Source organism: Engystomops pustulosus, chromosome 5, assembly GCF_040894005.1.
Source record: "Engystomops pustulosus chromosome 5, aEngPut4.maternal, whole genome shotgun sequence".
Classification (NCBI taxonomy): domain Eukaryota; kingdom Metazoa; phylum Chordata; class Amphibia; order Anura; family Leptodactylidae; genus Engystomops; species Engystomops pustulosus.
The window spans coordinates 79,392,128-79,404,162 of NC_092415.1; the positions used below are offsets into that span (position 1 = coordinate 79,392,128).

The 12,035-nt window shown below is 43.0% G+C and overlaps 1 protein-coding gene across 2 annotated transcripts in view; it reads right to left on the bottom strand.

Moving 5' to 3' along the window:
- CDKAL1 (CDKAL1 threonylcarbamoyladenosine tRNA methylthiotransferase) overlaps positions 1 to 11,128 on the bottom strand; it is a 528,219-nt gene extending 517,091 nt beyond the window's left edge. Inside the window, exons 1-4 of one of the 2 annotated variants that reach the window (XM_072152454.1) lie at positions 10,971 to 11,128; positions 10,108 to 10,151; positions 9,811 to 9,971; positions 1,741 to 1,853 (exon numbers count right to left, since the gene is read on the bottom strand). In XM_072152454.1, coding sequence (XP_072008555.1) covers positions 1,741 to 1,853; positions 9,811 to 9,968 — 271 coding nt within the window. In that variant the 5' untranslated portion in view covers positions 9,969 to 9,971; positions 10,108 to 10,151; positions 10,971 to 11,128. Of the gene's footprint in view, positions 1 to 1,740; positions 1,854 to 9,810; positions 9,972 to 10,107; positions 10,152 to 10,712; positions 10,865 to 10,970 lie in introns of those variants that run through there. The other variant, XM_072152456.1, reaches the window with a different exon arrangement.
- Between the last annotated feature and the right edge of the window lie 907 nt (positions 11,129 to 12,035).

The window sequence follows — 12,035 nt, forward strand, 5'->3', positions numbered from 1 at the left end:
ACTAATAGTAGAGGTAAATGGAACTTTCCACACAGCACCACTTTGACGGGACGGGTGGAGGTGGCCCAAGTCTGTCACTTCAGCCATAATTAGTCTGCAACGGCAAGGAATGCAGCCTACACACAGTTCTGCTCTGTGGAACTACCATGTGTGGTAAGGTGTTTGGTAAGGTTGCAGACAGAGTTTATATCTCCCCTAGTTTCCTCAGCCAAGGAAGATAACAGAGGCTCTTTTCTTTAAAGTTACATGATCTGGATTTATTTGACTGGAGGGCATGCTGATAGTGGGAGTCTTCCAGTGCACACCCCTAGTCCAGGATGTTCTCAGGTGAGGCTTGCTTAATCAGTGGGTAATAAAGGCATTGCACAAAATGTCAGTCTGGGGGAAGTGAAGCTTGGGAATAGCCACCTGCTTGAAACCTGTGCAAGTTGGACATTGACCGTTTGGTTTGCAAAAAAAAAAAAAAAAAAAAAAAGTACAGTTTGAGAAATATTCAACATTGCCAACCCCACCTTTTAAGCCCTACACATGTCACTTCCGGTCGCAGCTGTAAGTCGTTCCGGAGCGCAAGGGATGCCGGAAGATGTAGTCTAGCGCACTTCTCACACCCGTGCAAAGGCTAAATCACCGATGGAACGGAGCAGCCTCACCATGAAGGAAGCAGGGATGGCCAAATCCGACCGAGGACCCAGTCCAGTTGGGAATTTCGTGCCGGGAGGGGCCGGCATAACATGATTTCCCTCTCCACTCCCCCACTAGGAGGAAAGAGACCCTGACCACTGTAGGGACAGGAAGAACACTAGTGGGAGGCTTATCAACTCTCTTCCTCCTGTCCCTACCGAGGTCAATGGGCATCCTCCCACAAGGGCCATCATGGGGGAACAACATGGAAATTTTTGTATTTGATGAATAATTATATATTAACAGAAGAAGTCCCCTCCCCCCCCATTCACCATTGTGAATTTATTGTACATATCAATACGGACACAGTGATACCAAAAACGTACTTTGTGTTTTACATACTTTGATGAATTTTTATATATAACTATGGTGATTAAGGAACTTATATTTATTATAAAAATAGTTTTTTAAAAATGTTTTCCACACTTGGTCATGAACAAGCGTTCGTCTGATCGCTTGTTCAAGCCCTTACACACTGCAATACACATGTATTTTAGTGTAATGTAAGGAACTAAGCAAGCTAATGCATGGTTAGATAGTTACAGCCAGGTCCTTCAAGGAGGCAGAACCCGGCTAACAGAGGACCTGGCAGCCTCGGGACACACACCAGACCCCAGTAGTGCAGAGTTCTTCCAATCTTGGTAGTTCATGCCGGGTCTGTGATGACACAGCCAGGACATTAAGAAAGGTGGTCCAGAAGTACCCTTAATAGCCGTCCTAAAAACCTAACAAGGCGGTCATTAAGGGGTTTAATATGGGATTTTTGTCTCTCACTTCCATTTCTCTGTTCAAGGGAACCTGTACCCACATTTTAACAAATACAGCTAGTGACAGGTTACCATAGAGAACTATTAACTGACCCATATTTAAGTCAGCATTTTGCATTAGTGTATGGAAGCAAATAACAGGATTGAATCATGCAGTGGAAAGTAGAAAGTGTATCTTTGTTTATGATGCATTTTAGATTTTAGCTTTAAATTTTGATGCACTATAGTGACCTGAATACTGCAAATTCGCCCGAAACCTGAGTATTACAATTTCCATTCATACACTTCATACCTGTTATACTGTAGCCATATGCAGCCAACTGTCCAGCCATGTATTCCCCATCTGAATTGTTGTGTGAGCAACCCCATGTGCGGATCCAGATCTTCTGTGTGCCTGGGATAGTGCTAAATAAAAAGCAAGCAATTAAAACAGGTTTACTTAAAGAAAAAAAAATTCTATCAAATTTAACAGTTTAATGTACATAACCACAACATTGTACAGAGTGTTAGTATGTTACCAATAGAATAAAATGTTAATCAATGGCCCTTCTGTCGTCTGTACCAAGTGGAAAGGTTATCCACTGCCACATTCTTTTCAGATCCCACATTATAGGAATATCTCACCTAGAGAAAATCGCTTATAGTAAAAAAACATGTCATGAAAATACAGCACCCAAAAGCAATCAACGCTTAAGAAAACCAACATATGAATAGGCCTCAAATTATTTTTTACGAGATGTACACAGTGCAAGGATTTGCTGCCCAGTTGAAAACTGCAGTCTGGCCATGTAACGGCTGTCAAGGATAGACCTAGCCCCATAGAATTTAAACTCAAGGCCCACTTCCACCCCCATGTTCGGACCTCCGCTTTCAACATCAGTCACTTAGGAAAAAAATAAAATAAAATATATATATATATATAGGTTTTATTATAATTTTTTTAACTTTTTTTTTAATTTTACCATCTTTCAGACTCAAGGTACTTTAACCCTAGGTTGTCTGATTGATCCTACCATTTACGGCCATACTACAGTATAGCAGTATATGGGGATTTTCCTCCTCAAACGAGACCCGGCGAGTCTGTCATAGCCACGGATCGGATCATCGCCGGCGGCGAGCGATGCTAGCGCTGATCGCGGGTGTTACCGGTATGCCTTTGCTGCAATATGCAGCAAAGACTTACTGGCTATGGAGAGAGCTCAGCCTGTGAGCCCTCTCCATGCACCCAGCAAGGCCTAGAGAAAAAAAATAAATAAATAAATTTTCAAGAATGTTTACAAAAAGATGCCAATATAAAGCAGAGCTATGGTAAATTTTAGCTATTAACTAGTTAATATGGCAAGATTACCTGTCTAAAAACCAGAACAATTCTAATTATCTTTGCAACATTTACATTTTCTTTTTAAAAAAATTTGTGTGTGTATAGAGCAGCATCAACGTTTGTTATCTGCAGGACAAGTTGTACTTTTTAGTGGCACCATTTAATATACTGTGCCATGTGGAGTTGGCCATTTGTGGATTCACCATTTTCTGTTACAGATTTCACTGGGCTATCCAGCTGACTGCTCCCCCATTTTATAGTTTCTATAAATTTAGATTATTAATTTTGGTTTGTGCCTTTAAAACCCCTTCATGGAGGAGGGTGTAAAGATGCAGAAGCGCACATACATAACAGGAGCTCCATCCTAGGCACCATCAGGGGCTATTTGTGGGCACAGTCACCCCTAAATCCATCCAGGCTGCATTACCTGACCAGGGACTTGCACGCCATTTGGGGCCCCTAGACGCCTTCTGAGGCCTACTACACCTTCAGAAGGCGGCCCTCAACTTTCCCGTGCAACCAGCAGAGCCGATCCATTGCCTGTTGGAGCCCCGATGGACCTGCCTAAAAAGTCTGCCCTCCTCGGCTGGCTCCTAGAGGACCTCCGATGCACCCCATAGGGGACAAGTGCTGGGCTCTGGTGTGCTCCACCCACCCTCTGACCTACCTGCGGTCTAAACGCCTGGCCTTTGTTTGTTCCGGGGTCCAAGCAGCCCCTGTTGGCCTGTTCTCCTACTAGAGACCGATTCCATTCTGTTTGATTGAACTGCCACATGATTGAACTGCCACATTGCGGACACTACAAACTTTTGTATCCTTTTCCAGCTGGGATTGATGGGGGATCCCATCACCTCTCCGAAGCCTACCATGCTCGTATGTAATATCGTTATGTAATGCTCTTATGTTTCCTCTTGTTTGTACAGGTTACTGCTCTGATCAGCCCATGTCATACTGACACCTAGTCACACCCATGTTCATTTTCAGGTTTGGGAAAAAGCCAACATGTTCCACACTGTATTCTTGGTTGGGAGGGGGGGTGGGATGGTTATGTCCAAAAGGTTTTTGTTGTTGCCACCTAACGCATCTGCACGCTGCTTCTTTGACCTTTGGGCCACTGCCGGGTCTCACCTCGGAGGTTCCACTGGCTAGCACACTATTTTGTATTATAGGAATATGACAGTAGGAGACAATGTTAATCTCCTGGAAGGTCAGGGAAATTCATTATAATGATACCTGGAGGGGGACGGGCTGCACTGGCTTAAGTAACCGTAGATAGGCCTCCCCTCTACTCCCCCACGGCCTTTCGGGCTCTCGTGGAAAGCTTGGGGCTGGAGGATGTGTGGTGCCACCTCCATCCTGATACTGTAGCCTTCTGCTGTTTCACCTCCTATAACAAAATGTATAACTGACCCTGTATCACTACCTCTGTTTGGGGTGGCCTCGTACCTCTCCTACTCTGTGTCTGACCATGTCCCACTGTATGTTGTATTCCGCTGGGGTATACACCCTCTCCGCCCCACCTGGAAGCTTAATCCCTTCTGGCTCACCATCCTTCTACCCACTGTATATTTCTTTGCATAATGGTCTTCCTTTGTCCACACTCACCACTCGGACGATAGTAGTTCAGACCATTAGGGTGCTTTCAAGGCCTTCGCCCCAAGCCATATATAACCTAAAGAGGATTCTGGTGTGATGCACAATGGATTACTCGACTCTTATGACTAACAAGGTAAAGAGAAGTTTATTCTTATCCTAACAGAGCTTCTTTGAACAGGGCGACTGTTGTAGGTTGCGGCTTTCTCATCTGGCTAGGGTTGACTCTGCTCCTGCAGTTGTCACTGAGGATCGGGATCCAAAGGATGCGCACATTGTTCTACACCACCCTAGAGGGATTGCCGATGCCTTTTGAGACTTTTACACTACCTTGTACCCATCTACGTAAAATGTTAATAAAACAGCCCAAGGAATGGTTGAATACCTTTCTACCCTTACCCTCCCCATCTCCTGAGGACTGCGCAGCCTTGGTGGCCCCCATTGCAGAACTGAAAATTGCCGAGACTATTGTGACTTTGCCCAACTGTAAATGCCCTGGCACTAAACGGCCTACCGGTTGAATTCTAGAAGTAACTTGGTGACCTCCTGGCCCCCTTGTTGAGAAAATTATATGGTGGTGAAGTGTACGAGGTGGGTTCTCTTCTTCACTCCACGGCTTTGGCACGTATAGTAGTAATAACCCCATCCGTGCAAGAACCTGACCCGATGCGAATCTTACAGGCCTACATCATTGCTTAAGATTGACGTAAAAATCTTATCCCGTCGATCATTGGCCCTGACCAAAACAGTTTAAGGCTATATTCACACTGCCGTTGCCCGCCCGTACCGTAGCGGGCAACGGCAGTGCACGGGGAGAGGAGGAGGAGGTGAGCGCCCCTCTCCATAGCAACCTATGGCGCACGGCGCCGTATTACGGGAAAAGATAGGACAGGTCCCATCTTTTTCCCGGGTACGGAACGGTACGGTGTGCGGCACCGTACCGCTCCCGTAGGGTGTCGTGCGCCCATTGCTGACTATGGGGGACGTATATCGGCCGCATATACGTCCCCCATACGTTAGTGTGAATGTAGCCTAATGCCTGGAAAGCCCACCGCCCATAAATTTACACAGGATATTCTTTAACCTCCAAGCTTCATATGACAACATGAAATGAGGGTCTTGGTTGTGCTGGACGCAGCCAAGGCTTTTGACTCTGTGGAAAGGACCTATTTATGGTTACAGTACTGTTGGAAAAACTTGGATTCCAGAGGGAGTTTGTAGGCCGGGTCCACCTTTTATACAGTTCTTGGTTCTAGATTTTGGTGCTCCCCCAGAGTTCATGGGTTCATGGTTGAGACAGACTTTATGCGGATACCTTACTTTTCCTAGAAAAGTCAGGACCCTCATTGAATGCGGTTCTGGGGGTTATTACATTGTTCAGGCTGCATTATGGCCTCTGGTTTGATTGGTCAAAAATCACATATTCTCCCTATAGACTTCTCAGCCCCTACCTTGGAGTCTGCATCTCAGCCCCTTTTGCTTATATTTTAGTAATTTAATAGAGTAAAACCAATTTTGCATCACAATTTTCCAAGTGGCTTTACACTTTTAATATTTGGTCTTTGTAGCTGGTTGAGAGCTTGCTTTTTTTTTTTTTTTTTTTACGGGACACTTTACAACAGTACCATTTTATATAGATTCTATGACAGGACCTGTTGAATTTGCGTCGTATTTATGCTTATGTGGTATTTGCCTTTGCGTCACGTTTATGCCTAAATAGCATTTGCGTTAGTGTCGAGTTTGACTTGTGTTTTTGTTTATGTAAATTGCGCTTGAGTTTACAGCGCATTTACACTTCCATGCCATCACTTCTGCGTTAACACTTACATTCCATTTGCATTTAAGTGTTTGCATCACGTTTACGCTTATGTGGTGTATACGTTGATGTCTCGTTTGCACTTCCGTTTACATAACATTTGTGTTTCTGTTTCCATTGCATGCATGTTAAAAGTGCATTTAACATAGCATTTTTGTAAACACTGTCAACAGAATAGTAGAAAGTGTGTGAACATAGCCTTTAGATGCACAGAGAAATTACAATTCACCACTGACAGTATGAGAGAAGATTAGCATAGCATACAACCCCAGCTCCTCCTCTCTGACCAAACACAGATTATAATGGTCACATATCAGGACTAATAACTCCGCAACTGCGGGGGATAGAAGGAAAATTCAAAGTGCCCCTGAATCCGTGTAGCAGCCCCTACAGGATGTTATCATAATCTACACGTGTGAGGTGGTGAAAGGTCCTCTTTAAAGGGAAAATTTCAGTTATATTTAAAAATCACCCGATATGGCACTTTAATATCTCTGGTTCCCCTGCACTTAGAAACAAATAGATTCACACGAAAGAAGGGATTCTCCTCTTTCATGTATAAAAAGGAGTAAGATTCTAGGTGCCACAGATGCAAAGTTACAGCCATCTGAAGTGTGCTCCCCTCCAGCTTTTTAGCAGGCAGGCTGCTTGCACCTCACATATAAAGTTCAAATTTCCCTTATAAGTTGCCAAATTGTGATAAGGCATAACACAATAATGCAACAAAATTTCAGAAATGCTTGGCATTAAAAGGCCTGTTTAATATGACACCAGAATTGTGACACCAGAAAGGTGCCAGGATTCAGTAGATATAACAGTCGTCAGAGTATCATAGCAAAAAAGTTAGAAAAAAAAAAACACATTGGTCTATCAAGTTCAGCCTATACATTAGATTGAATTTATCGGCTAATTTTAAAATTAAAAAAATATGAAAATATGAAATTATAAAACACATTAAAGTCTCACATGACATCAAAAATTGCCATGCGCTTCTTAAAATGACAATATCTTTGGAAAAGCTTTGCACATCATAACAGATCTGAAAATATTGACCTGGACATTCAGGCATTAACCCCTTCCCGCTATGCGTCCGATATATTGGATACTGAGCACAGGACCGGCATCGGCAAACGCGGGTTGCCGGCTGTAACATATAGCCAACATCCCAGTGTAACACCCATGATCAGAGGGTGCTCTGATTGCGTGTCTTTAACCTGTTAAATCCGCGACATTTAACTTGGCTTTGGGGAAGGGGGGGGGCTTTTCCCCACAATCGGCCTCCCCAAGCCGTTTTCGGGGGGGGGGGGGGGGGGTTGCCGATTGTTGCTATGGCAACTATGGACCCCAGAGTTGCTTGTAAGAACTGCCTGTAAGATGTGTCAGTGACGTCATCTTACAGGCACAGTGTCAGCCTAAATCATAACACAAACCCCACATATATAGTATCACCACATCCGAAACAACCTGTAGAATAACATTAAATAATTATTGAACTCACACGATGATAAAAAAAAAAAATACTGTTAAACCATCCAAAAATGATTTTTACCAATCCAACAAAAAATGCAATAAAAGGTGATCATTGGCAGTGGCACTTAGAAGCAGGCAATGCAAAAATTATAGATTTTTCTCAACACAAGAGGGTTTTATTTGACAAATTTAGTAAAATGTAAGAAAAAATATTCATGTCTGGTATCCCCGTAATCGTACTGACCCATTGAATAAAGCAATAAAGATAACATGATTATTAGGCTTTACGGTGAACACACAAGAATAAAATCCTGTACAGAAGTGATGATTTTCTACTCCTGCCCTCAAAAAAAAGTTCCAAAATTTTCAACAATGGGGGATACCAACCCCAAAGTGGTAACACTGTAAAAAGCATCTTATCCCACAAAAAAAAAAAAAAAAAATGCCTTCACATGGCCCCAATAACGAAAAAGCTAAAATTTAATAGCCTACAAAAGGGGCCATGAGGAAACTAAAATCCTGGCAGCTGCAGGTCCCTCCTTCCCTTCTGCGCCTCGCTGTGTACCCATAAAACAAGTAACGTCCACATGTGGGGGGGTCTCTGCACTTGGGAGAAATAGTAGAACAAATTGTATGGCGGGTTTTCTCCATCTTCTGGAAATGTGTACATTTTAGAGCTAAATGAACGTATAACAGACAAAATTTGACCATTCTAAATTTCACCTCCATTTTGATTCAATTACTATGAAGATCTAAAGGGGTTAATCTTCCTAAAAGCTGTTTCTGATAGTTTGAGGGGTGCAGATTTGAAAACAGTTTGATTATATAGGGGGGGTTGATGCTAAATATATAACATTTCATTCAAAACTGTATTTATCCCCAAAATAGTCAATTCTGAAAATACAGAAAAGCGATATTCGATTTGTAAGCCATCAAAATAAATTATCCAGACATTTCAAAAACTATGAAAATGTAAAGTAGACATATGGGTAACGTTATTCAGCAGCTTATTTAGGTGGTAAATCTGCCTGAAAACGCAATAATTTTGAAAATGGCAAATTTTTCAAAAAATTCATAATTTTTTTTTCTTTTTTTGGAAATAAAATTTACTACTAATATGAAGTAAAGAAAGTGAAGAAAAAAAATCTCAGAATCACTTTGATAAGTAACAGTGTTGAAAAGTTATAACCATATATAGAGACGCATGTCAGAATACAAAAAATGGGACTGAACCTTAAGCTATAAAATGGCTGCGTCCTTAAGGGCTCGTTCACACGTTACGCTATCGTCGCGTTCATAACGCGCCGCTAGCGCACAGTGGGCGGGGCTCGGGCCGATCGCATATGCGTTTCCCGGGAAACGCATGCGATTAATAACCCGATCGCATGCGTTTCTCTGGAAACGCATATGCGATCGCCCCAAACTCCGCCCCCTGTGCGCTAGCGTCGCGTTATGAACGCGGGGCTAGCGGAACGTGTGAACGCGCCCTAAGTTGTTCATGAGCTTTGGCCACAAAGGGGTTAATGACGTTTACATCAATTCCATTTGTGGGTTGTTACCTGTGCAGAAAATTGGATGGATGTAATGCAAATTTTGCCACATTAAATAACAAAAGTCTAACAGACCGCAAAAAACGGACACAAATTGAAAGATCCATAAGGCTCCTGTTATTTTCGTTTAAGAGACCGAGTATAGTAACAAAGGTCCACACTCAGGTGTGAACTTAGCCTTAGTTACTACCCTAAACTGCTTTCTGTGCAGCTCCAGACACATAAAATGCATATGAGAGTAATAGCCTCAGGTTTATAAAACTACAATTTAACCCCCTTCATGACCAGACTATACCTAGTTCGGTTTGAAGGGGTGTATGGAGAGGGCTCAGACAGAACCGCCTCCATCGATGGTGGAAAATACCTGCCAGGAACTGCCAGTCTGTGGTTCGACCGCGGTACCTAACAGTTCTGTTAGTGGACACCACCATTTTTTAAATGCTGGTCAACAGAAACAATATAGACTAATATAGAAGATGTGTATCTGTGGAAGAATCAGAGAGAAAAAAACAACGCAAAAACCTGAAAAATCACGGTCTATGTAAATATGAACTACTACTAAAATGTCCTTTTAAAAAAAATATACATATTTTTTATATAAATACAACAAACCTGGCATTTGGTGGCTCTTCCAGCATTTTGTCTTTATTTCTTTTCCGCACCCTGGGAACAACACTTTGCTTTGCTGACTGACGATCATGAGGTTTTGGATCTGTGACTGAAACAATGTCTTCAATGTCGTCCACTAACGATTCACAAGAAGCAGGCATTATCTGAAATAGATAAATGGTATCAATAACTAAAATTAAGCAGGCTATACATAGGACCTCGATCTCCACAGTGACAAAAAGTTTGGAATGAGGGAGCACAACACACACACAAGAAAAAAACAAAAAACAAAACACTTACATCAAATTATGTTTTCTGGTACACAGCGTTTACCCTTGCAAGATCTGTAAAAAGAAAAAAAATAATCTTTAAAAACAAAACTGTATTATAGGATAAGAAATAATCTGTGGTAATCTTTTTGTTATCCATAACCTCCTTCCTTCTAAAATTATATTAATGAGCCAGAAGGGCTGCCAGGGGTGTTGCCAGAGCCTCACCGTGCTGCAGCTTCACAGGCTTTCACAGTGTGCAAGGAGCCCTTCCTCATCCCACTGTGTGCTGAAATTGCTCCTGCTGCATTGAGATTACATCAGGCAGAGGGAGCAGAGGAGGAGGACAGCCGGTGAAGCTACAGCACAAAGGAGCGCTGGTAACAACCCCAGATTTTAGAGGGAAGGAGGACATGGGTAACAAATATAACAAGATTACTACAGTCAAGTTGCCTGGATCTATGATTAAGTGCCCGTGACTGATCAGGTTTCCTTTAAAAGAAAAATTTTGCAGCTTGTACCCAAATCACCAGAAGTGACATTTCTTCTCTGTCGCCCATAGAGAGCTGTTATAACCCCTGACACACTCCCTATACATGACATGACTGCCGCGCACTGGGGGGGAACATCTCTCACACATGTCACAGCCATGAAGCAGCTCCTGGAGGTCGCCTCTGTGCAGGGTGTAAACATTCAAGGTGACGCAGGTTACCACGTATCTGCCAACCATGTGCGTCACCCTGAAGCGGTGGCTATGGACGATTCCACACTATAGTCATGACATGACAGGGGCTCTAGTGACGTTATTAGGATCCCTCTACCACCAGCAGGCAACAAGGGCCAGAGGGCGGCACACGTCACTGCCCGTACAGCACGGTGCCACGGCGCACTCACCCAGCACTCCGCTGACTACCCGGATAGAGAGCGCACGCCACAGAACCTCCACTGCGCACTGCTACCACTCGCTAAACTTTCCGCCAGTCCCACCATGCAAGTTTACACACGTGACCACTCCTCCACGCCACATGCTGTACGGGATGGCGTTACGAACAAACTTCATCCAAAAGCGAATGTCAGATTGTTCGATGTTATTTGAATACTGTGTATAGTGTAGCTGGGTTGTATGTTTCCTGCCGAAACCAAAAGTTAACTTTACTAATACCTGCCTGCCAGTAACTTATATATTATATAGGTTTCTATAGTTATTTGTCTATAGAACGATAGATAGATATGAACCAGGGCCGGATTAAGGTTGGTGGGGACCCCAATTGAAAGTAGTCCAGACAGGGAACAGCAATCGCTGTATACTGCTCCCAAGCAATAACTATAAACAGCCCCCCAGCAATCACTATATACAGTTCCCAGCAAACACTATATACAACTCCCCCAGCAACCACTATATACAGCCCCCCACCAATCACTATATACAGCCCCCCACCAATCACTATATACAGCCCTCAGACATCACTATATACAGTTCCCAGCAAACACTATATACAACTCCCCCAGCAATCACTATATACAGCCCCCACCAATCACTATATACAGCCCCCCAGTAATCACTATATACAGCACCTCAGCAACCACTACATAAAGCCCCCTGTAATCACTATATACAACTCCCCCAACAATCACTATACAGCTCCCAGTAATCACAATATATAGCCACCAGAAATAAATGTACACAGCCCCCCAGTAATCACTATTTATAGCCCCCAGCAATAACTATACACAGCCCCCAACATTACCTATATACAGTCCCACAGCATTAACTATATACAGACCCCTATAACTATATAGTCCCCTATAACTATATACAGCCTCCCTGTAATAACTATATACAGTCCCCCTATAATAACTACTTACAGCCCCCCTATAACTATTTACAGTCCCCCTATAACTATATACAGTCCCTTATAACTATCTACAGCCTCCTTGTAACTATATACAGACTCCCTA